The sequence below is a fragment of the Balearica regulorum genome, chromosome 6, assembly GCF_011004875.1.
Source record: "Balearica regulorum gibbericeps isolate bBalReg1 chromosome 6, bBalReg1.pri, whole genome shotgun sequence".
NCBI lineage: Eukaryota > Metazoa > Chordata > Aves > Gruiformes > Gruidae > Balearica > Balearica regulorum.
In genome coordinates, this window is record NC_046189.1 from 4,780,311 (window position 1) to 4,803,028 (window position 22,718).

A 22,718-nucleotide genomic window follows, 5' to 3' on the forward strand; every position below is an offset into this window, starting at 1 on the left:
AATGTAGCTTCAATGTCAGCCATAGACACCAGATGCAGAGGTTTGTGCTAGACCAGAAGCAGTCCAGTATCCCAGATTCATCTCTCAGAGAGTTAAAGGATCCCAGTATCCTTTAAAAGGTATCTTTACTGTTAATTTTTTCTGTGCTAAGAATTGTTTTCGTAAGAAATCATCCCAGTACTATGGCTGACTTTGAACAGGCAGCAGTGAACACCACAAGTGTTGGTGAGGAGTGTGATGGGGAAAGGAGGCGTCTGTCCGGCTCTGGTGGCATCCCGTTCATTTGCCTTGATGAAGCTCGAGTAAATGCGTGGGAGCTGGGATGAGCTTTTGGGAGCAGGGAGCTGCCCCAAAAAGTCTCTTGCTGGAGGAGCCTTTGGTGTGAGGTTTTCAGATGGATGCAGCACAGCTTGGTCAGCACTGTCTTCTTGAGAAAAGTCCCATGCTTATTCCGAGCTCCTCGGTACCGTTGGTGGTAAATACATATGTTGTCAGGCAAGGAGCAACAGGAACAGATAGGAAAACTGCATAGGTAAAAGGAGTCAGCTCTTTTTTTGTTTGACCTTAGTTGACATCTGATGACAAAAGCACATGTTTGAACAGCAGATCTTTACGAGGGTAACACAAAGGCATGGGCCACACTGGTTCTTCGGCAGGAAGGAAAGGATGAATAAAAATTTTCATGTCCCAAAGGAGCCCATTAGTTTCACAGCCTGACCTGGTTTTGGAAGCAAGGTTCCCTTCGCTGCTCGCCTTGATCAAAATAAGTGAAAACTCCCAACTTCAGTGGTTGGGAAGAGAAGAGGAGCTGTCAGTATTATTCCTACCATGTCACTATTATCTTCATGACAGCTTGCTGTTAATAGTCTGTTTCCAAAACTTTGTTTCTGACAGTGACAAGAAAAGGGAAAACTTACGTAAAGGGAAACTGGAGAACGTTCTTCCTGTCTTCTAAGATGTGACGTAAAATTGAAAGATGTCAGGTGCTAAAAGAAATACTATTTTTGTGCATGAGCATGTCGGTGGAACGGTGGAACTCATTGCCATGGGATGGGAAGACATGAACTAGAGTTAAGGGCTAGTTCAGTGTTTTTATGCAGAAGGAAACTGTCTAGTGCTATAGTGAAAGTTAAATGTCATGTATTCTCTCTGTCTCCCTTTGTTTATATAGTATAAAATAACTGGTAACACTATGGTTGGCCCTGTTTGCTTCAGATAACTCATAGATTCTGTTGGCTTTGTAATGCTAAAGGGTTCTGCAAGATAGGCAAGGGCGCTGCGCTTGGAATAACTATAAACTGTAAGCAACTATGTAAATTGTCTTCAGGATATTGCTTCCATTGATACTACCTACAAATTTGGCCCAACATCTACACTTGTTACCCAAAGGGGGGGAAAAAACAAAACCAAACCAAAACAAAAAAACCCAAACAAAAAAACAAAAGCACTTCTCAAGGGAGTGTTTGTCCAGCAGCATTCCTGATCTGCACCGAGGTACCCACACCCTGCGCTGCGTGTTTGAGCTGTTCCTCTGCAGTCGGTCGCTGCGGAGCTCATCGGCTGGCAATGACGTGTGGGTCTCCAGTCACCTCCTTAAATTCCTGCTGAGCTGCGGCACTGACGGGAAGCGGGCAGGACAGAGCAGAGAAAAACAGCAGACCCACCTAAACTTGGTTTTGGTTTTCCTGCTCACTGTGTCCGTGGAGAAGGGTTGAAATTAAGAGAAGCCAACAAGCGCGTTTTGGAAGGTTTGTTGTGTGAAGCAATTAATGCTCCGCTTATCGAGTTGACTTTAATAGAACGTTAAAGGTCTGAAGTGGAGTGGAAAGTACAGAGCTGGTACACACAGTTAAGGTTTAACCTCCATCTTAAGCCCGTTCCCACGCACGTCCAGAAAGTGCGGAGGCTTTGCAGGGAGGAGGCTCCTTCCCGAAGTCACCTCTCTCGTATTCGTTGCAGGGCCTCTCCCCCTTTAAATGCAACTTGCTGCAAACCTTAAGCGATTTTGAACCTGGCCAGATGATAAACCGCCTAGTTATTTTGTGGACTTCCTGGTTTTTGTTAGTTTATCTCACCACCTCAGTGCTATTTAAACAGAGTCACTTTTTAATAGTATTTAATCATTTCGGAGCCAGTGTAAAAATCCTGGAACCCCACCAGTGCCAGGGGTACTGGGAGGACTGGGACACGCTGGTACGGGACAAGGACAGCGCGCCCGGTTCAGTGGCCGCACAGCACAAGTGCAGAACGTTTGCACTTGAAATTTTCAAATATATACGGGGGGGAGACCTGAAAGTTCCATTGCCATTCATATAAACTAAAAAATGAGTGTTGGGTGCCTTTTGCTACCTTTGAAGCCCTTATGTTGAAGGAAATAAAGGTAAGCCAAGAGAAATATGTGAGGAGAGCTTTGATGTGGTGCAATGTATGTTTCTTGGGACACAGAATTGGAGCAAAGAACCTTGACGTTCATCTTTTTCAGAAGTAAATACAACATTAGTGTCCTTATCTGGGTTTTCTTTGATTTAGTATGTAACTTGTTTGCATGGTTTCACATAGGTACATTTTCTTTCATTTTTCACACATACATAGATACAACGTACAAACCTACAGAGGGAACTGTTTGTCTTCTGTGCTGCAAAGGAAGAAAATGAGGTGTAAGATTCTTACTTTTCTGTTTATAATTATTTAATGGGTGCTGCGAGACTGTGGCAGGAGCCCTGCAAGTATCTGGAGGGTGAGGGAGATTTCAGTAATTCTGTGACTGTGCCAATGAAACAGGAGTTTGTTTGTTTGTTTGTTTGTTAAACTTCTGGCACAAAAATGCCACCTACTTATTTATAACCCTTGTGGCAGATTGGAACATTGTTTTATCTGTAAAATCCTGCAGATCAGTTAATAAACAAACACAATCTGATGAATAATAATTAAATAACAGAGCCACCAGTAGCTGCAAGATAAATCATAACAAAGTACTAACGTAATAAAAGACTGCAGACAGAGCCACCTTGAAGGTATGAATAAGGACCCGGACCCCTTAGCTGCTGTACATGAGCGCTAATGTTTACTGATTTACTCCAGATTTATTATGGCCCATGTTTTTATACATAGAGAAGGTATAGAGGCTTCAAAGTTCATCCTGACCAATGTATTTACTTGTTTTCCACATGTGGCTGCGCATGTTTTTGCGGTCCATTCTAGCCAAAATGTAGCACGGATGAAGTCTTCGGAGTTTATATGTAATCTGATGTTTAATACCGCTTGCCGTGGAAGATCAAGGGAGGACCGAACACTAGTACAGTATTTCACCGCTAGCCGCTTATTTTACAATACCGTAAACAACTGGCAGGTAGATGCAGGTGTCAAGCTGCTGGTTTGTGCCCTGGAGATATTTATAGGAAAGGCAGGCGTGTCTAGAAAACAAAGGGTGTGTAGGTGCAATGTTTTGCCATTGTTTTACTGCATGCTGATGTACTACACGTACCTTGTGGTGTTTCACTGCTAGCTGCACAGGACTACTGTAGTAGTACACAGTTGTTGTCGACAGAAATAACTTATCATTGACTGCCGCTATGCAAAAAGTCAGGACAAGCCGTTTTTCATTTGCTGGGAGGCTCACAAAATGTTGAACGGCCGCATATATATCAATAGGCAATTGATAGCAATCTTTACTAAGAGGCATTGGGCCAAGAGGTCATGAAGCGCGAGTCAAGGGCTCTATTTCAAGCTCCAGGTCAAGAGAGTACTAGTTGCTTAATGGCATGTGTATAGGTTTTTCCTGTTGTAATGCTGCATTTGGGTTTTTGAACCTTTTGAGGTGTCCAGAAACATTTTTAAGCACAGATCTAGCTGTATGGTCTCTTCTGCCGCATGATCTAGTGAACCTGTCCTTTACCACATGGCTCTACGAACCCTAATACTTGGCCCAAAATATGATAATCTAAAAAGTACTCATAGAATCAGAAGACATCAGAACTCCATGAGATCCAGAAACATATCTGCATCCCATGAAGCATATCCCAGGTATTGCTGCCTCCGCTTGGACTGGCAAGCATTAAAAGATTAAGGGAAAGCTTTCATAATGTGATTAGAGATTTGGTTCTTTCTGAAAATCAGACTGCTTTAAGATGTCACAGGTTGGGCGCTCAGAAGCGGCGGTACTTGACACTGCGTGTCGCAAGTCCGTGTGTTCGTGTACTCTAGCAGCCCGGAGCATTGTTTGAGATGTTTACATGTTGTGACTTCTGCATGCGGGTTGTCTTGGACAATCTCGGGTTAGCTGTGGGACTTGCTGTTGTTTCTGAACCCCGGTATATACCGATTATTGTGTGTGTGTAATCTCCCAGGAAAGAAAAAAAAAAGCAACAAATCAAAGAGCCCCCATGAATTTCAATGAACACATTTACAGTCATTAAGCACAGCAGCAAGATACAGCATTGGAGTGGGAGGCAGTTTCCTTTGCAAAGCTACGTGCTGCTCAGAACCAGCATGGGCTTAGGTCTCACTTTAATTTTTTTTGTGATTAATTCGTTCAGGGGTCTTATTATTCATGTAAATATTTTTGTGTGTGAAGCTTTGAGCTAGGCAGCTGTAGAAAAGCCAAGGCGCGCTGTTTAATTACAGCAGCGAACTGGAGGGACCGCGCGTCGCCTCTGTGCAGCCTCAGCCCTCCTGCCGAAACCTTAGCGCTGCCTCAGCCCTCCCCGGCTCTCACGATTGCTGCCGCAGCTCAGGGAAGGATCGCAGCAGCTATTATATCCACCTTTTTGTGACTGTTGCACGCTCTCTTCTTTTGTCCCGAGTGGTGTTAAATGTCACTGAGCTCAGGGGCATTTTACGTTTCCCTGGGCCGACCGTTTCATGGCCTGAAAGGACACCGTGCCTGCAAATTGCCTCATATGCTACCTATTTTTTTTTTTTCTTTCTGGCTTGATGTTCTTATTCCTGCTTGATCCTCTACTTTGCGCCATCCTAAATATCTCCTCCCGCTCTTTAATGTTCACTCCCATGTCTAATAAAATCACAGTGTATTATTAAGTCCTTAATTTCTCAGTAGAGATACGGGACGTATTTTTCTGTGTCTACCTACTTGTGTGAGCTTCACCAAATTAGCCTCTGTGCATCTCGCAAAGTGCATGAATTCATTTGCATGCTGTGAAGAAGGGAATTATTACCTTAATCATACATATGAATAATTGAAGCACAGGAAATCAGAATAACTTGCCTGCAGTCACAAAATTTGTAGTGTAACTAAGAGTTGAACCCTACGCTCCCTAGTCCCAACCCAGTGTCTTAATCATCTTTCCTACCTCTGTGTTAAAACTGATCTTACTGTAATAAGTCCCGTTCAAGGCAAAGGCTTGCTTTGTGGTTGGCACTGTGTAACTGCAGAACAGCTCCCCTCTCCCAGGCAGCTTCCAGTTTCAGGGAAGAGAGAAGAAATAATGAATTAATGCTGGTTACAATCGTGAGAGTGAATTCTGCAGCCTCATTGATAGGGGTAAGTATCAGCCCAAAAGCACATTTTAACTTCTTTGATGCTGCTTCAGAAAGCTGCAATTGGAGAGGAGTGGGGTTTCCTCCAGCTCTGGGGTGCTAGGGGCCAGGTGGGAGTTCGGATTTTACCAAAATATGTTGCACTGGATGCACTGCTTTCAGAGGGACTTCCTCAGACCGAAAGTAGCTACGTCAGATGGCCACTTAGTTCAGAAATCTTGGCTGGCTTCCCTTCCAAGGCCCTGATGGGGCAATAACGCAAAAATAATAAAAGTCTGGTACAAAGCTCAGTGCAAAGCCTCTAGACTTTGGATAGGGCTGACGTACGTCACGCGGCCGTAGTAATGCCCTTTCCTGCGTGAGCTGGTAGTGTCAGAGGTTGAGCTATCACGGGGACTCGGGACGTGGGCAGGTGGACGGGAAGGAGTTCCGCTCTGCACTGCTGCAGAGAAGAACGTGGTACCCAAAATAGGGAAATGTGGGAGTAGCTAATCCTGACTGTCGAAACCGGTGCGTGTTTTGTCATTGGTCTTAACAGAGGCAGGACTTTAGCTCAGCAAAGTGTATCGTTGCTCTTAACCTGTCCTATAAGCCTTTCTCACTTTATATGCTTATGGCAAGGTATTACCTGGGATGCCTTGTTATTTCCCTTTGACTTACTTTATATTCTGCTATGCGCCCCCATCTCTTTTGAGAACAAAATGCTGCGCAAATGCCTTACGGGCTCTTTCTCTTTCACTGACCTTTTTTTATGACTTTAAAGAAGTTTCCCTAGGCCCAAGTCTGCTTTCTGTCTTGAATATTGACCTTAGAGTTACACCATCTCGTTGTCGCCGCACGCAGACTTCTCAGCTATCAAAGTTCACCCACAGGACTCAAAGTATTCCTAACTCAGAAACACCTTGCCTTATATGTCCTCCTCCTCTTCCCCCTCCTCCCTCCGCGTGAGCATTTTAATTTCACAAGCAAACTCTGTTTCTCTCTGAATTTTGACGAGTGGTTTACCTGTTTCATGGTAAAAATTGTACTTCAAATTTAAATGTCTTTTTCACTGTGACTGTCATAATATTTTCCATTTGAGGCTGCGACTCCACTGTGGGTTTTCTATGCCACATTGTCATCTGTACGAATCTGAGCTTAAACGCGTGGAAATTCTGACATTTTAGTAAGAAATATAAAATGTTTTTTTATAATCTTCGAGTTAGCTGTTTCATAGGTATGGCTGCTGGGTTTTGCCCAGTGCCCTGGTCTTTCCCTGTTCAACAACAGATCGAAGATTTCTCAAGATTTGGGGCTTGTTTGCATTCACTGTATTGTGTCATTTCTATGAGAATGAGTGATGGTAATTTTTTTATCTGATTGCTTACCCTGAAAACGTGATAAAGGAATAATTACCCCAAACCAGGAATTTCCAAACTGACTTTGCTTGGGTGCTGCTACCATCGGCTGTATTTACATACAGTGCCGAGTGTGGTGTCCCTGTACCGTGGTCCTCGGTGAGGAACTCAGAGAAGGCAGCTTCGTACCAAGGAAGCTGAGCCAAACTTTGAGAGGCTCCATGGCAGAAATGACTCCATGGAAATAGCTCCATGATGGAAAGAGCTGCCTTCGGTGGGGACTTGGAGCGGGTTTTGGTAGGCTGTAGCACTGCTGAACTCTTTGCCTTCAAGTCAGTGGCCTATAGACCAAGACCCCTCGTGCCCCATGGCATAAGCCATATGTCTTTGGGGCAAATTTTTGACTATTAACATTTACCTATTATACAGTATTTGAGAAAGGCTGAAATTTCTCTTGGCAGTCAAGTGGCCTCATATGGTGGTTTGTTATCTGGAATAAAGCATGCTGCTGAGGGGATCACCAGAATTGAATTCTCTGATACACTTTTACATCTTTCTGTTGGGTAATACAAAATATGGAAAAATGTACACCCACTGGCAACGTTCATGTCCACAAACATATATATTATTTGTTGTGAGTTATTTAGAGAATACGAGGGGAAATTTGCAGCTATTTCAATGACTTGACATTCGTCACAACAACAAGGTTTCTAAAATGCAGACTGTAATTGCTACTTCGGCTGGCTGCACCTCTTACCAAATGAGTCGTGAGAATTGCTGGTGACTCAAACTGCTGCTATCAGAACCGATTCCATTGTGATCTGACCTGATCGATTGGGTCTGACCCAAGGGACAGTCACTTTGTGTAATTTTATAGTATAAATCAGATTTTATGCCTGTGGGGCTACGGTGGGATTGCATCTGTAGAGCAAGGGGGACAGAATTTGGAAATAAACCTGAGGGAGTTGTATTCGATTCTACTCAACTGGAGCTCACAAACTTTGTTCTTCACAGTTGTGTCTGAGTAGCTTCCAGTTGTGCATTACAACATGACCAACGTTTGTCACATGTTGTTTATTCTCTTATCTCCTCCCCGGAGGAAGGAGCGTGTGTGCTGGAGTATTTCTTTCCCTGGGGAGTTACGTTCCTCAAATCCCATATTACATGCAGAAATCATGCCTTTATCATTAGCTTTTATCATCTCTGTGAACCTTGAAATTTGATGGAATTTGGATAGCTGACCCTCATTGGAAAAGCTCAGCCTTGTTGTGTGTGAATAGTTTGTGAAATTGTTGCAATGCAGTGAGCAACCATTTGAAGAGGTGTAATACCAACTTTTTTCTGATTATTGAATAAATTTTTTTTGTACTGTGAACTTATAGGGGAATATGTTTCTCTGTGTTAAATGATGATATATTTAATTAATTGTAGCTACCTCTGGAATAGCTGAGAGAGAGATCCCTTTCCCTTGCATCTTAGAGTTTATCTCAGTTGCTTGATATCTCGGCGTGGCCAAACCAGATGGACTAATTCAGCCCTGCTTCAGCTCGGTTAACTTAATCCCTTCAATTGCATTGGATTTTTTTGATTAGACACCGAGTTAGCTTCTAATGAAGGCGTCAGACTGACAGGCATTGATGCCATCTAGATGCATGAGGAAGCATTGTAATGGTGATGATAAAAGTATTTCCATCCTCGGGAGCTGCCGGAATGTTTTCCTAAAGGTGCTTCCAGAATGAGATGGCTGGTTTAAGTTTAGGAGCTGAGGCTCGATCCAGATTGTTCACATCAAGGGCAATTAGTCTGGGGATGATAATGAGCCTCATGCTCAGCCTCCACTGAGATTCCCAGTACCAATGCCAGTTACGGCAATAGTGTAAAAGCTAGTGAGCAAAATAAAATAAAGACCACAACAACTCTTTGGTTGAAGACACAATACTTCCCTGAGGAGAAGCCTGATCTCTAAATGAAGAGAAATAAATCCACAGTTTGGACACTTACTAAAAGCAGCTTTTTTGAAAAACTTGGTTGTGTCACTGAACTGCACATAGAAACAAACTTTTTGAGAAAACCAGAAAGTTTCTGCGAGCATATTCATTTTATCAAATCTCTTTTTTCTGAGGCAAAAAAAACATTTGGAACTTTTTGACCAGCTCCACTACCAGAGGCTGAGGCTTTGTCATCTCCCATCACACAGGTGATGCAGGGCACACACAGTGGTATCTGCTAGTCCTGCAGAGGCCCCAGAGAATTTCCCTGCCTCTGGGGCTGTCGTGTTTAGGGCTTCAGCCCTAACGCAAGGAGCCCTCTCCCAGCTTCTCGTGGGCTACAGGTGTCCTCCCTGCAGCGTCCCCTGCATTTTCCCATCCCAGTGGTGATGGTGCATTTTGGCTGCAATTAGTACAGCTTGGATTTCATTAAGTGAAAGACCATGAAAAGCTTTCAGTATTGGGACAAACCCAATAGAAACACGTATATTATCCAACAGAGTATGTTCTCAATTTCTTTGGCCGGAAACTAAAATTCTTACCTAAGATTTTCAAAAGTCTGGAAGAGGTTTGACCTTCCCCATCCCTCAGCCAGCTCTGAAAATCGCAGCCGCTGGTGTTTTACTAGACTTGCAGTACTGACTTAATAGCTCTTTAGTTATTAGACAATATATGTTCGTGTTCAACAAGTTTAAATTATATTAAAAACGTTTATTAGCACGGCTTGGCAAAATACACTTTTGGCTAGCTTTCTGGCCTTGGGTTAGGCCATTCTTGTGGTTTCTTAATGACATGCTCCGAAAGGGATATACTTTATGAGAATCTGGTGCCAGGTTTTGCATGTATTAAGAGGCGTTTGCCATTTGTTCATAATGCTGCTGAGTCAAACAAAAACTAGTGGCAGCTCAGTTCTGGCATGTAGCAGTGCTGTTAGCAAAGTTACTTTCTGTTGTCTCTCCTTTTTTTTTTTTTCTTTCTTCTTTTTTTTTTTTTTCCCCCCAACCTTCCCTTAGTAATTTTGGCAAAGTTGTCTCACCAAAAGAACTCCTCTGGGCCACGTAATGGGTTTCCCCACAGCTGGGAGCAGAATTAGGCCACTGGGGCAACCCATTTTTGTGAAGGCAACTGTTCGTACCATGGGCAAAATGTCTCAGAAGTTTCTTTCCCACGAGACTTGGTGACACACAGGCAGTGCTGGGGTGTGATTCAGCTGTTTGGTTTGTTTTCCCCTCTTGTCATCTGTTTATTTGCTTTGCGACCAACAAGTCCGCCTCTTTTTCCTTCTGCTGATACTGCGCGTTAGTGTGAAAAACGGATGGGGCAAAATACCCGGCGGGTGGGAGGAGGTGTGTGCGGTGGGAAAATGGGGCTGGGAAAAAGGTCTGGGACTCGAGTAACCTTTCTTAGGTGTCTTTCCATTGCAGGAGTTGTTTGTTGCAAAGGTGTGATTTTTTGATAGCGAAAAGTGGGTTGCAGTGGATTTGACCTGATGCTCTCGTTCTTTCCGCAGTGGGGAAGCCTCACAAGTGCAACTACTGCGGCCGGAGCTACAAGCAGCGCAGTTCACTGGAGGAGCACAAGGAACGCTGCCACAACTATCTGCAGAATGTCAGTATGGAGGCTGCTGGGCAGGTCATGAGTCACCATGGTGGGTGGAAAACGCCTTTTGAGGTCTCTTGGACTTGGAGCATCTCTTCCGGGCTTTTTTCCGTCTGTTTTTCTTCCTTGCTTTCAACTTTGCATCCCTTCCAGCTTATAGATTGCTTGTACTCAGATAGGCAGGAGGAGAAAAGATGGGCTAAAATCTACACTCTGTCCTGCACTGTTTTTCTGGTTTAAGTCACTATTTCACTTTTTAGTATGTATAAACATGCAGACATGAAAATAAAGCAAAGTCACCTGTGCAAAGTTACTCTAAAATGAATTAAGGATGGTGGAGATATTCAGAAGTCATTATTTGTACTCCCTGTATCTTAAATCCCAAAAAAGGGAGGCATAGATATAAAAATCTCCAGAGCAGAATGGAATTCAGCAGTGTTGATGAAGGTAATTATAACAAAAAAAAATGTTTATATGCATTTACATGTGTTAGTATTAATATGTTAACTAACACCGCATGTGTTAATATACATAAAGACTGAAGATTGCCAAAAAGATTGTTGAAAGCAAGAAATGTCAAACTCTGAATTTGTTTTCAAAAATTCCTGTAGCTATTAGTATGGATAATGAGCATAATGTCTCATACTACAGGGTTGTAGGCTTATCTGTAGCACTAAATACTAAATGGTGTTTAGTTTGTCCAAAAATTGTTATGATTTCATTCAAAATTAGTGTTTTGGAAACTCTTCTAAAGCTGAACATCTTTTAACTTTAAAAAGTTGTCTTTAGAGGTTCAGTACTTGAAGTAATTTGAATTTCTTACTAATCAGAAAATGTAAAAATTACATGTTTTCCATTTTGATTAAAAATTATCATGTATCTAAGAATACCAAAAAGTTAGATTGTAGGTAAATGAAAAGGTGAAAGAATGTTTCCTCTTTTTTTTTTTTTTCCATTTTGCTTTTTATTGTTGAGTGGAATCATATGGCCTCATTTGGAAATTAATTATGTAAAAGTTCTGAAAGGTCATTTCTAAAAACCTAAAAATACAAGCTGAAATAAAATCTATTCAGCATTTCTAATATGGACAATTTTTTATGGAAAAAACCACCAAAAAGTTTTAAAGAGTACTTTTCCATGAACAATTTAATCCTATAAAGGCATTCTAAATGTATTTAATACGTATTGCCAAAATGTTCATACTGCTCTATTAAGTAATTACTATCTTTGTAGACACCCTGGAGACTAAAATCAACATTTAAAATGTAATGGATGACTTTAAAGCCATTGAAGTTAGTGATTATCTGCTTTGGGCCCGACTTTGTGCTTGTAAAAGTCAGTGGAAAGACTGATTTCAGGGCTTTGCTATTTGCAGGTGTCTGTTGTGCGCTTGGTCTGTTAGATGGAGCGCTTAGCTGATAGTAGGAGTTTAACCACCGACTTCGTTCCCAACAGAATACACACTCTTCACTCTACGAGGGTGAGCCTGTCGTGTTAACCAGCGAGGTGATGAGTTCAGTCAGCCTTTCCTTAGGGGAAAAACAGTAGGCTGATGTAATTATGGCAACCAGGATGTTTCGGAGATGACGTTGTGGAGGATCTTCCCAAATTCCACTCAACTTCTGGGTTTATTATTCAGTTATTTATTAAAATTGGGCTTACTCTTGCTGATAGTGTACTTCTAAGGAAATCTAAAGCTTTTTCTAAGCTGCTTAATGCTATGACAAGAAGGGTAAGTCCTTAACCTTGTCTACCCAAAGCAGCTGGAATGGTTGACCTTGCATTGATTTTTCTACCAGCTGAAGTTAAACCAGTGCAAACCCCATGTGGACAGTTCTTTTATTTACAGCCTGACTGACTGTTCTTGGGCTTAAAATAGAAACGTTCACACAACTACTTCACTTTTCTCAACAAAATTAGCTTAAAACAGCACTTTGAATTCAACTAGTGCCTCTTTTTCCTCTGGGCAAATATGTCTAAATCTCCCCCGGTGAATGTTTAAGGGGATGTTTGATCCACTGTCTTTGTTTAGCTGTTTCGCGAGGGCACAGCGAGGACAGGCAGCGGCAGGGAGCTCCAAATTCAGCTGGGACCAGGAATAAATCTCACCTCGCATCCCAGCATCACTCCCACTCATGAAGCTCAGCATGGGAATGAGGGTCATGAGCACCAACCTGTAGAGGTCTGCAGCAACGTCCTTTCTGCTGGGACTATAAAGACACCAGGGAAGAGTATACAAATGATTACTCAGCTTAAAGTTAGGTCTTAGTCTAACCCTGAAAAACGTATTAGTTTCCTTCTCTCCCGTGTCATGCATGGAAAGGATATTCCTGAGGATGAGTGCGTGCATGCTTTGGAGATTCTAATCACAGGTTTATTTTGCATCACATTGGAGTTAAGTTTTCCTGACTCTCTTTCCAAATACTATTTAAGTATTTTGTTCTTGCTGAGTGTTTTGAAGCCTCTGAATGCATTTTGGTGTGACTCCTGGTCACAGCTTCACCATTATGCACAGGACAGGTAAAGGTGGGGATTTTCTTATCCCTACCAGCATCCTGCTTTAAGGACAGAGGCGGCCGTGCCGGGTCTCAACCAATGTGGCCAACATTTAACTTCGGTCTAAATTATTTCTGTAGAGATGAATCGCTCCAGAAAACTGGAGGCAGCCCCTAGAGAGTTTGGATTTTTTTCAAGCATTGTGCTCGAGTTGATCATTTTATAGACACACTACAGACATCTACTTGGGTGCTTTTGCCGTGGCCTGATGAGGCCCTTAATTACAATTATCTTTGTCTTGCAGATGGCTAGATCACCTGACCAAAGCCACAGGGGGAAGCTAGAGGAGGGGAAGGAGGGCTGGTTTCGGTGTGTGGGTAGGAATGTACAAGTCTCCGTCTCTCTCTCCATCCTCTCACAGGGTGCTGGTTGCTTGCTGAGCTGCCCCTCCTTGTGGCTAGGTCCTGTTCCCTGCTCAGCACGGTTGGGTGTTGGCAATTTTTGGCAAAGCAGTGCTGGCCCCTGAGGTAGAAATTAGTCTGCAGTCTCCTAGCTAGTGGCATGTTGGGGGTGACAAAAGTGACAGTCTCTGAATGCCAAGAACATGATCTTTACAGGAAAAAACAGAGAAAAATTGAATGCTAGCTGTGGTTTGCACCTGGTATGTTGTTCTCCATCTCCACAAAGCAGAAAGTCCAGGGAAGTTCTTAAAATGGGGTGGAGAAGGAGAAAGAAGCTTAGCCCTAGGCTGTGCCAGGCTCAAAGGCCAGCTCCCCGTGAAACACACAGTGACCTTCTGTCCTTCCCTCTTACATAGTTGCTTAAAACATCGTTAAAACGCTGGTCCCACAGGAGACTTCACACCAGGGTCCATGGGAATATTTCCTGTGATTTCTCTGCGCACACGCACATTTTAGAATAGCAATATTGTGAGCTTAGGAAAGGAAATTGAGGTTGACGGAGTAATACTAATTTATACCAGCTGAGACTTAGCCCAGCGTCTGTTGTCTGTACAGACACAGTATTTACCAGCAAAACGCATACTGGGTAATTTTTTTACTTCCTTTTTCCCCCCTATTCTTTCCTCACTGGAGCAGCGTAAATTTTTTTTACCTGTGTGTGTGTACAAATTAAGAAGCAAAACCTAAAAGATACTCACTTTGAGCACTATGATGGAAAGATCAATGTCTTCAGGAAAGTAAAGACTCTGTTCTGAAGACCATGCAGGTTTGTGTATTGAGAGTTTGGGCTTAGAAACAACATTTGGTGTGAACTGCAATTGAGGACTTTAATGGTATCAGAGATGGTGAACATTTGCATGGGCAGTCCTGGAGCACTCCCTGACAGCTGATTAAGAACATCCCTGAACAGAAAGATACTCAAGTGTGGCCTTTTCATCGACCAGACACTTGATTTTTAGAATAAAAAAAGCCTTCCTGAGCTGAGACCATAAGTTCACAGCCTAAAATGAGTTGCTGCATCAAAGCTAGTTATAACATGTCAGCTCTTTTTCAGTAGCTCCCACTACCAAGGTAATGAAGAACAATAAAATACAACAAAAAAGGAATTGCATTTACTGCAGAGTAAATGTGTACACACAAGCTTCTACCAGAAAGCAGCTGATTTGTGATAACTGTTGGTTGTGTGTGATAGGTTTGCTTTTCCCCTTTTTTATTTTGTTTTTCCTCAAAAAAAAAAAAAAAAAAAAAAGGCAGGCTGAGCTATTTGTCCTTTATTTGTATATTTTTAAATTGAAATGAAAATGAATGTATCTAGAATTGACAATGTGATCTTTAGCTTCACTCTTTGTGTTTCTAACATGTGACATCTCACCTGTTTGGTCCAGTTTTGCATGCAATTTAAATGCTTTCAGAAACTAGGCTCTTTCCATCTCTCCTTTCTCCCAGGAAATCTACATAACAAAACACATTCCAGTAACTTATTCCCATCGTAACACAAATATTGGTGTGATTCAGTGATTCTCTTGCAAAAGAGCCATGCCCTGGATTATAGAGTTGAGTTCTGAGGTGGGGAAAAAGAGCTTGCAGCATGAAAGATAGAAAAGGAAATGCTTTTATTGGTGATGATTTTACTTTTAAAAGGAGTCCAAGGAGAATTTTCGCCTGACTTAGAGAAGAGCAGATGTCTTTTTTAGCACTATTCATTTTTCACGGAAGAAAGGTTTCAAATTCCGTCTAGGAAATTTTGCACACATATGCCCAACAGTAGAATTATTTAATTAATCCTTAATTGTTATAAACCATACAAATGTCAGTACATTTGGGGCTTAATCAGATGGCTATGACAGTAATCAGGAGGTTTTCAACTGATTTTGTGGGCAAGTGCAGTCCTACAAAGCCAGCGTACCTTTAGGGAGTCTTCCTAGGAGGGATTTAGAGCCCTAGGTGCCCCAAATCAGCCTTGTGTGTCCTGTACACCAACGGCTGGAAAATCTTGAAGCAGCACTCACGTGCAAACCTGGCCCATCGCAGTGAGGATGGGTATTGCCGCTGAGCAGGGATCCAGGGTTTCACGTGGAGTGTGTGTGCATGTGCATGCATGCGCTGGTTTTTGGTAAGCCAAAAGGACAGTCAGGTTCTGTTTCCCAGTGAAAATCAACAGACATAATCTTTCCTTTCTTCCAAAATCTCCTCGGTAAATACTTGAGTAGAACTAGTGCCGATAGCTCCTGACCAAGCGTAGTATTTAAATAACCTTAAAAATGTAGCCTTAGCTATTAAAGTATTCCAGACCTCCCAGTCTGCACTGGGCATTAATTAGGTCTCTTGAACACTGCATCCCGTTTTGTTGCAACATTAGATTCATTTCATATTTATGCTTTTTCTTCCTCTCTTTCAGTGATGCCAGCAGGACTGCCTTGTAAATGAGAAACCATTGTGTTTCTCAGGGGGAGCATCCTGTACAAATAAAAAAGCAGCAGAGTAAATCATTTTATAGCATATGGTAGATTCTAAGCCTCAAAGTACTCAGCTTTCCATAGCAGCAGAGGCACAAATGGAATCAAATGAATAAATTGCCATGTTTTCTTATTATGAATGTCTGAATTGAGAAGTTCACCTGAGCAGATACTCTCTTTTGTAATTGCCTGGTATTTGCTCTTCCTTACTAGAAAGAAGGCAAAGACAAGGCTTTTATCACGCCATTTTTCATAGATTATGTTCTAGCAAACAGCTGCATGTTTAAGAACAGGGGAGTGATTATTCCATATTAGGGTCCTGAAGGTAGTAAAGTTACAGGGGAGGAGAGTAGGCTGGTGGTGTTCATTTATGGCACAGTCTCAGGGACAAGGTGTCTGTGACACGAAAGGCTGCTGTGGTGAGAGACCAGAGAAGAACTTAGCAGAAGATAGGGGTTTCAGTCCTTCTCTGCTACCTCTGCAATACTACCAGTGACTTCACTGGAAGATTTATCTAATACAGAGAATGCAATGGGTTGCTCACAGTTTACAAATTGTAGGAACTCCTTGCAAGATCATCCCAGTCTCTATTTCTCTGCCGTCCATTCTTCTCCTCAAATATTTTTTTACACCTCAGCCATCCCATTAGCACGTGGACAAGTGGCTGATCCTTCCCAAGGTTCTCTTGCTACCTTCTGGAGATGAATGCTGGACAGTTAGGCCATGTATTAAATTTATGGCAGCAGAGCAGAGCTACATGTGGAATCACCCATGGCGTGTATTGCAAATGACTCGGACTCGCTGGGCCTGATCTGCGGCATGGTACCACTGACCCTTCTTGGTGTTTACAAGAGGATGCTCAACAAAAACGGAGTGCTTTGTAGTTATTTAGTGAACAGCTATGTCAGCAAGTGACGTAAAATCCTGCTGTGAGTCGGTCGCTACCCTGGTTGGAAGCCTGTGCAATTCCTCTACTTCTTTTGCTCTAGCACCTTATTCCCCAACCCAACAAGCGACAAAGATTGAAATGAGTAAAGACAGAAGGGGTCATTGATTTCCTGTTGTTGTCTCAAAAACAACGTACGAGCATTCCCATAATGTAGTTAGCACAGGAACGCTCCTGCTGATCCCAAAAAGGGGAAAGACAGACGCAGAAGGCTTGTGTTCACCAGTTGTTAGGTCTGTGTTTGAAAAGATAAAATATAATCAAAAACTTCATGGTTTCTGCGACTGATTTTGAAGGGACTTTCCATATGATGTTGATCCTGTAATTCCAGTGCAGTGTTTGTTGATTTTACGATCTCGCATATAGAGAGAGGAAGCATGCGTTAACAAACAGATCCTTCATTTGGGAAGCCTTTGTCTTGGGGAACGCACAGCCAGGCCCAGGAAACACAACTCATCAATGCCTTGTATGTTTTTTAGTCATGGAGATTAGCACGAAAAGCAAATAAGAATGGTAAGCATGCCGTATGATAAGCGTGAAGTTAAGGGAATACACAAGGAATGATAACTAAAAAGTTACATTGGCAACAGGTGACCATATCGAAGGGAGAATAACAGAAAATGTCATCTACAGAGTGAGTTTTCAAGTGTCCTCTCTTCACTGAGGATCTTGACTATTCAGAACAAAACAGGTCCTTTAATGAGTGGTAAAAGTTGGGTTTCTGCTAAATAAGATGGTCCCGAAGAGAGGCATTTTGTAAATGTGGTTCTGCTGAAAGGTGATTGCTATCTTGGCGCCCAGTGTGTTCTTGCACCTTACTTTATTGTGTGTTGCACTTGTTGCACAATCAGCAGGGCTCATATGATTTGTGTTGTCTGTCAAGTGTAGACCAGACTTGTCTGATACGATTTTTTGGTTTTATGTAGTACCTCCTATGGAAGATTGTAAGGAACAAGAGCCTGTGATGGACAACAATATTTCTCTGGTGCCTTTTGAGAGACCTGCTGTTATAGAGAAGCTGACAAGCAACATGGGAAAGCGTAAAAGCTCCACCCCACAGAAGTTTGTGGGTAAGCTTGAAATACGCCTTTTGTTATTTTTAGTGCGTAGGTATAGGTTACTTACAATTTGTAAGAACTAGGGGGAAAGTAGAGCTCTCAGAACTTGGTTGTGATGGGGAGGGACAACAATGGAGATGGCTAAATCACAGCAAGAAATCCTGAAAATTATTGAATTAATTTTACCAACCCAGAGAATTCAAAATTGAGATCCCCAGAATCATGAAAATGGCTTAGAAAATCTTGAGCTTTTTACTGTGCCTAAAGGCTGTTTGGAGTTTTCCTAACTTTTCTCTGGCCCTTTTGAGATTTAGACTTGTCATCCTTCCCTCTCCTTGCCCCAGCAAATACAAACTAAGGCTCTCATATAATTATCTGTCTCCATATTTGTGTGTGTGTTTAAAAAAACCAAACAAGTATCTCAAGACTTGTAACTTGTATGAAATTCTTGAGAGTTGGCAAAAACTGGTCTGGTAATACCAACACGAGGAAGTAAAATCACATCACTTCTGTTGGGAGAAGTTCTTGCTCTAAGTGCAGGGTTCTGCACACAATAAACTTATTAACGCATGAAAGTAAAACAGCATTGGGTGACTTCTGATTACCAAATTTAGAATCCTAGACCCAGAATTTATATTTTGCTTTGTATCTTGACATCTTAAAATTGTTCAGCTTGTAACAGGAGACAGCATGGGGAATTTTACTTCATTTGAGCTGTAGCTTAAAGCTTCTTTTTCTGCTACTGAGGCAGTGCTAAACTTAGGAGGGGACCTGGGACAGAGAGTTATTTGGGGTAAGTGTATGCTGCTAGACTCCAAAGTCATGTAATACACTTTTCCACACTCACTGCCTGGAAGGAGAGTTGTGCAGATTTTAAGGGTGTCGTATACTCATTCTGCCTACACTGAAGACACTTACAGAGAGACAATCAGAGACTGTAAGCAATTAACACAGCCATTTAGAAAAATCATTGCCCCTCAGCTAAATGCAGATTCAGATGGATTTGTTAAATCACCTCTGAAGGTGGTTTTAAGCTACCCCACATGGTTTCGAATAGTAGGGGGCTAGCAGCATGCAGCAGCTCACCTGGGGGGCACTGACACACTGACCTGGCTGCTCTCGGTCATCTGACCATTCCCAAATATCAATGCTAAGCCAAGGTTAGGTCAGGAACAATCCAGCCCACACGAGGAACGCTGGGAGGCATCGGCATTTTCTATACTGTTATTAGTCCTGCTGAGATAAAAGCTTAATTCTTAGACTGTTGTCTTTAAGAGTGGTCTGAAATGAATTACTGTATAGCTGGGAAGAACTGGAGGGTTTATACTCTGATTTAATTTACTGCTGTGACAACAGTTGGGGTTGAAGAGGGTGGAAATGGGAGCAGGACTCTCGACTGACAAGCCAAATACAGCTTTATGAGATTGTAAACATGGCCCATCATAGCAGGTTTCCCTGGTGGTGCCTCAGCAAGTGCTGTACGTTCTTGGAGGCTGTGATCAACAGTGGAATAGTTCACCGTGGTGACACTAAAACTGGTGTGTCTACACCTCAGAGACATTACGGCCTCAAAAGGAAGAGGGACAGTTCACACCTTTTGCTCTTTTTCTCCCCAAGTTGACCACAGACTTGAACAGAGTTGTGTTTGCAATACCTCTCAGAGGTTCTCTTTGCAGGGGCTAGAGACTTTATCTGAGAGGGCTGGAGACCGTCTTGCTCCCTTCCCTTAAATTGTGGTGTATCCATGCCTTCTCTCAAAGCAGTATAGTTTATTTATTATAAGCATACCTCACAACTGAGGCAAGCCACTTTTTGGATGGTATAAATTGACTCAATTTTTGGAAGCTGTAGATGATGGGAGGGTTTTTTTTGGGGGGTGTTGGTTTTTTTAGGCCAGAAAGGTTATTTGTTGTTTTACTTGTCCACTCACCCACAAATGACCATATGTTATTATTGTCTTCAAAGGCAAATTCACCGTAAATCCAAATTCATTGTAAATCCTTGCCTGAGATATGCTGTAGCAGATTATTACTCTCTTCAGTGGGGTATACTACTTTGTTGTTAGATAAACCTGTTTCTTCTATAGGTGTAACAGATCATTTTGGTATTCCATTTTTCTGGGGCTGGGACTTCAGGGTTTCATGTGACATGCAGCTTTTTATCTAGATCCAGCTGTAGGGAAAAAGTGTCCGCTTTGATATTTACTGTATCTTATTTTTCTGCCTTTTCTGATCCTTCATGGCATCACAGTCTTTGAGTTGCAAAACAGCGGTCTCCGCTTTACTACTTTTCTTCTTTTCACCATGACCTCACTTTTCTTCCCGTTTTCTCCCCAATGAAATATTGTTCAACTCTATCAGGAAGAACTTGTAATGGTTCTCTTGCTTGCAGGAAATTTTCCTGTGCATACTGCAAGTGTGGCACCTGTCCAAAACAACTTAATGGTGTTTATGAGAAGGTCATGTAAGCATAAGCTAAAATCTTTGCATGCTACATCTATCAATGCTTTACTGCTCTTTCTGATCAGCAATCTCCAAGGGACGTTGGTTATGGACCACAGTCTGTACTCTGGTTGAAATTTCAGGAGGAAAGGAAGCAGCATACAGCAAATAGAGTTAATTTCTGAGTGAGAGACTTGGTTATATATCTGCTATTGAGGTACTAGTCTTACCAAACCTGTTGAAATAGTGGAGGCAGAAAGTATGACTTACGATGTGCAGGAGTCTGAGGACTTGTTTTTGCCTCTCCTTCGATGAAGGGAGAAGCCAACACTAGTGAAATTGAAAGCAGCCATCTTCAAGCTGATCAAACAAAGCAGATTCACGTGTTTTCAGTCTGAATGTGGTGCTCACTCTCACAGAGTGTCACTGAGGTTAAGAACTGGCAGGATACAAAAGGAGACATTTATGTGGCTTACAGTAAGCCCGTGGTTGTTATAGTAAGAATTAAAAATTCACAGGCATCTCAGAACAGATGAGGATCAACCGGCTTCAGAGTTAGAGTCAACTTCTAGTTAATGGGGGTCAGGAAGGAATTCACTCAGTGGTAAATTCTGTAACTGCTTTCTCCAAGATTCCTTGCAGCTTTCTCCCAAGTGCCCGGCATTGCAGTGGCTTTAGATACTGGACTACAGGTATCACAGGACAGCTGTGTCTTTGTGCTTTGATCTAGCTTCAAACACCTGTTTCGAGGGTTTTTTGAATGTCATACAATAAGATGACCACAGTGGAGAATGTTTCTTCTTCTACTTCATTAATGCAGGGCAAGAATAAATAGAATTTGAGCATAATTTTACATGAGGATTCAAAATGATGAATCTGATTAGTTAGTTTTAAGTACAGATTTGGCTGAAGAGGAATTAAAATTGAAAACCGTGTTGGACTGGTTTGTTAATATTTCTTTTGAGCTCTGTGTTTTATGCCCTCTCCTCCCCATGTTATCATTTATTTTGCTTTTTTGTGTCACACTCTATTTCTAAGGCTCTGACATCTTTGGAATGGGTTATAATTAAAGGAATGAATAATTCAGGTCACTGGCAATTTACAGTTTGCTCTGCTCTGCTGTCTGTGGTGGACTAACTAAATGTGGAAGATAAAAGGAATCAAAATAAGGTTTGCATCATTCATCCAAGTAGTCCATAAAGAATAGGTATTATTTCTTGATCTATATAGCCTACACAGGACTGGCTGTGTTTGGAGGCTGGATCAGGCTCTCACCAGAATCAGTTCTTTATTCTAACACAGGAAGGATAAAGGTGGCAGGAGCAGGTGACAGGGACCGACGGACTTTGCCATCTTCATTTCTTTCTTCCCACCGTGCCAAAGACACCACGTGCCCCCTGGGGCTGTCCCCCGGTCCCACTGGGGCCCCACCTGGGAAGGAGCTGCTCAATTTGACGTGAGGCTGGAGCCACCCCCCGTTAAAGAGTTGTCCCATCCTATCAGCAGCAGGACAGCCGGTCACAGACAGCAAGGCTGCCAGCCCACGGCAGAAACACTGAAAAGAGGAGGTTTGATGGCAAGAGTCAATCTTAGGTCATGTTAGATTACAAAGGCCATTGTTACAGCACCATTTGCTGCTTCCTTCCCTATTTTTCTCCAAATGTCTCATGTGTGACAAAGGAAGAGCTTTCTACATTATGCTTTCTTTCGGTAAGCTATAAGCGTAACACAGCCAGCTGTAAGGAAACATGGTGAAGTACACGAACATCGTGTCTAATCAGAAGCATGTGAGCAGTACTGCTGAAGACAGTAGGAATATTCACGTGCTTCACTTTAGACTTGCATTTAATTACCTTGCTAATCGGGGCTAAGTTCCAACCAAAGTGATGCACCATCTCCAAGGATAACCTGATTGTTCCATGGGTAATATAAAATTATTTCTCTCTTTATGCCTCACTTTAAGATAAGCCGCACTAAGTGGAATGAATTATTATAGTCAAAAATAAAATGCTGAGTGATAGCTATGTTGAAATGTACTAATGCTATTTGGAAGAGATTTGGGATTACAGTTCTGTTTCTTTCTTATGGTGGTTTATACACATTTTGTTCCAAGCAATTTTGGCAAAAGGTGATAGAATATTCTTCAGTTCTTTAATTCTTGGATAGCCAAACCAGTTGTATGTAGTGACTCCTTGAATTTATTAGCTTACGCTATTGAAGAAAAGGCTGGGTTTATGTGTTGCAGTACATAAAGGCAGTGAAAAGTAACAAAGATGATGAAAAGCAACCAAAATTGTTTTTCAGACTTTGTAAAATCAGCTTCAAAACTGTTAACAACTGGGTAATATTTGTGTGTGTGAACGCATATGAGCATGTATATCTTGTGTGATGTAAGTAATGATGTGAATAATGGCAAATTTATGAACTTCAAAGGAGAGCT

The 22,718-nt window shown here is 42.1% G+C and overlaps 1 protein-coding gene across 9 annotated transcripts in view; it reads left to right on the forward strand.

Annotated features, from left to right (window-relative positions):
- The window catches only part of IKZF2 (IKAROS family zinc finger 2), a 117,571-nt gene that overhangs the window by 85,025 nt on the left and 9,828 nt on the right, over window positions 1-22,718 (forward strand). For 8 of the 9 annotated variants that reach the window (XM_075756018.1, XM_075756017.1, XM_075756021.1 and 5 more), the window contains 2 exons: window positions 10,332-10,469; window positions 17,706-17,849. In XM_075756018.1, the coding sequence (XP_075612133.1) occupies window positions 10,332-10,469; window positions 17,706-17,849 (282 nt within the window). The remainder of the gene's footprint in view (window positions 1-10,331; window positions 10,470-17,705; window positions 17,850-22,718) is intronic. The other variant, XM_075756023.1, reaches the window with a different exon arrangement.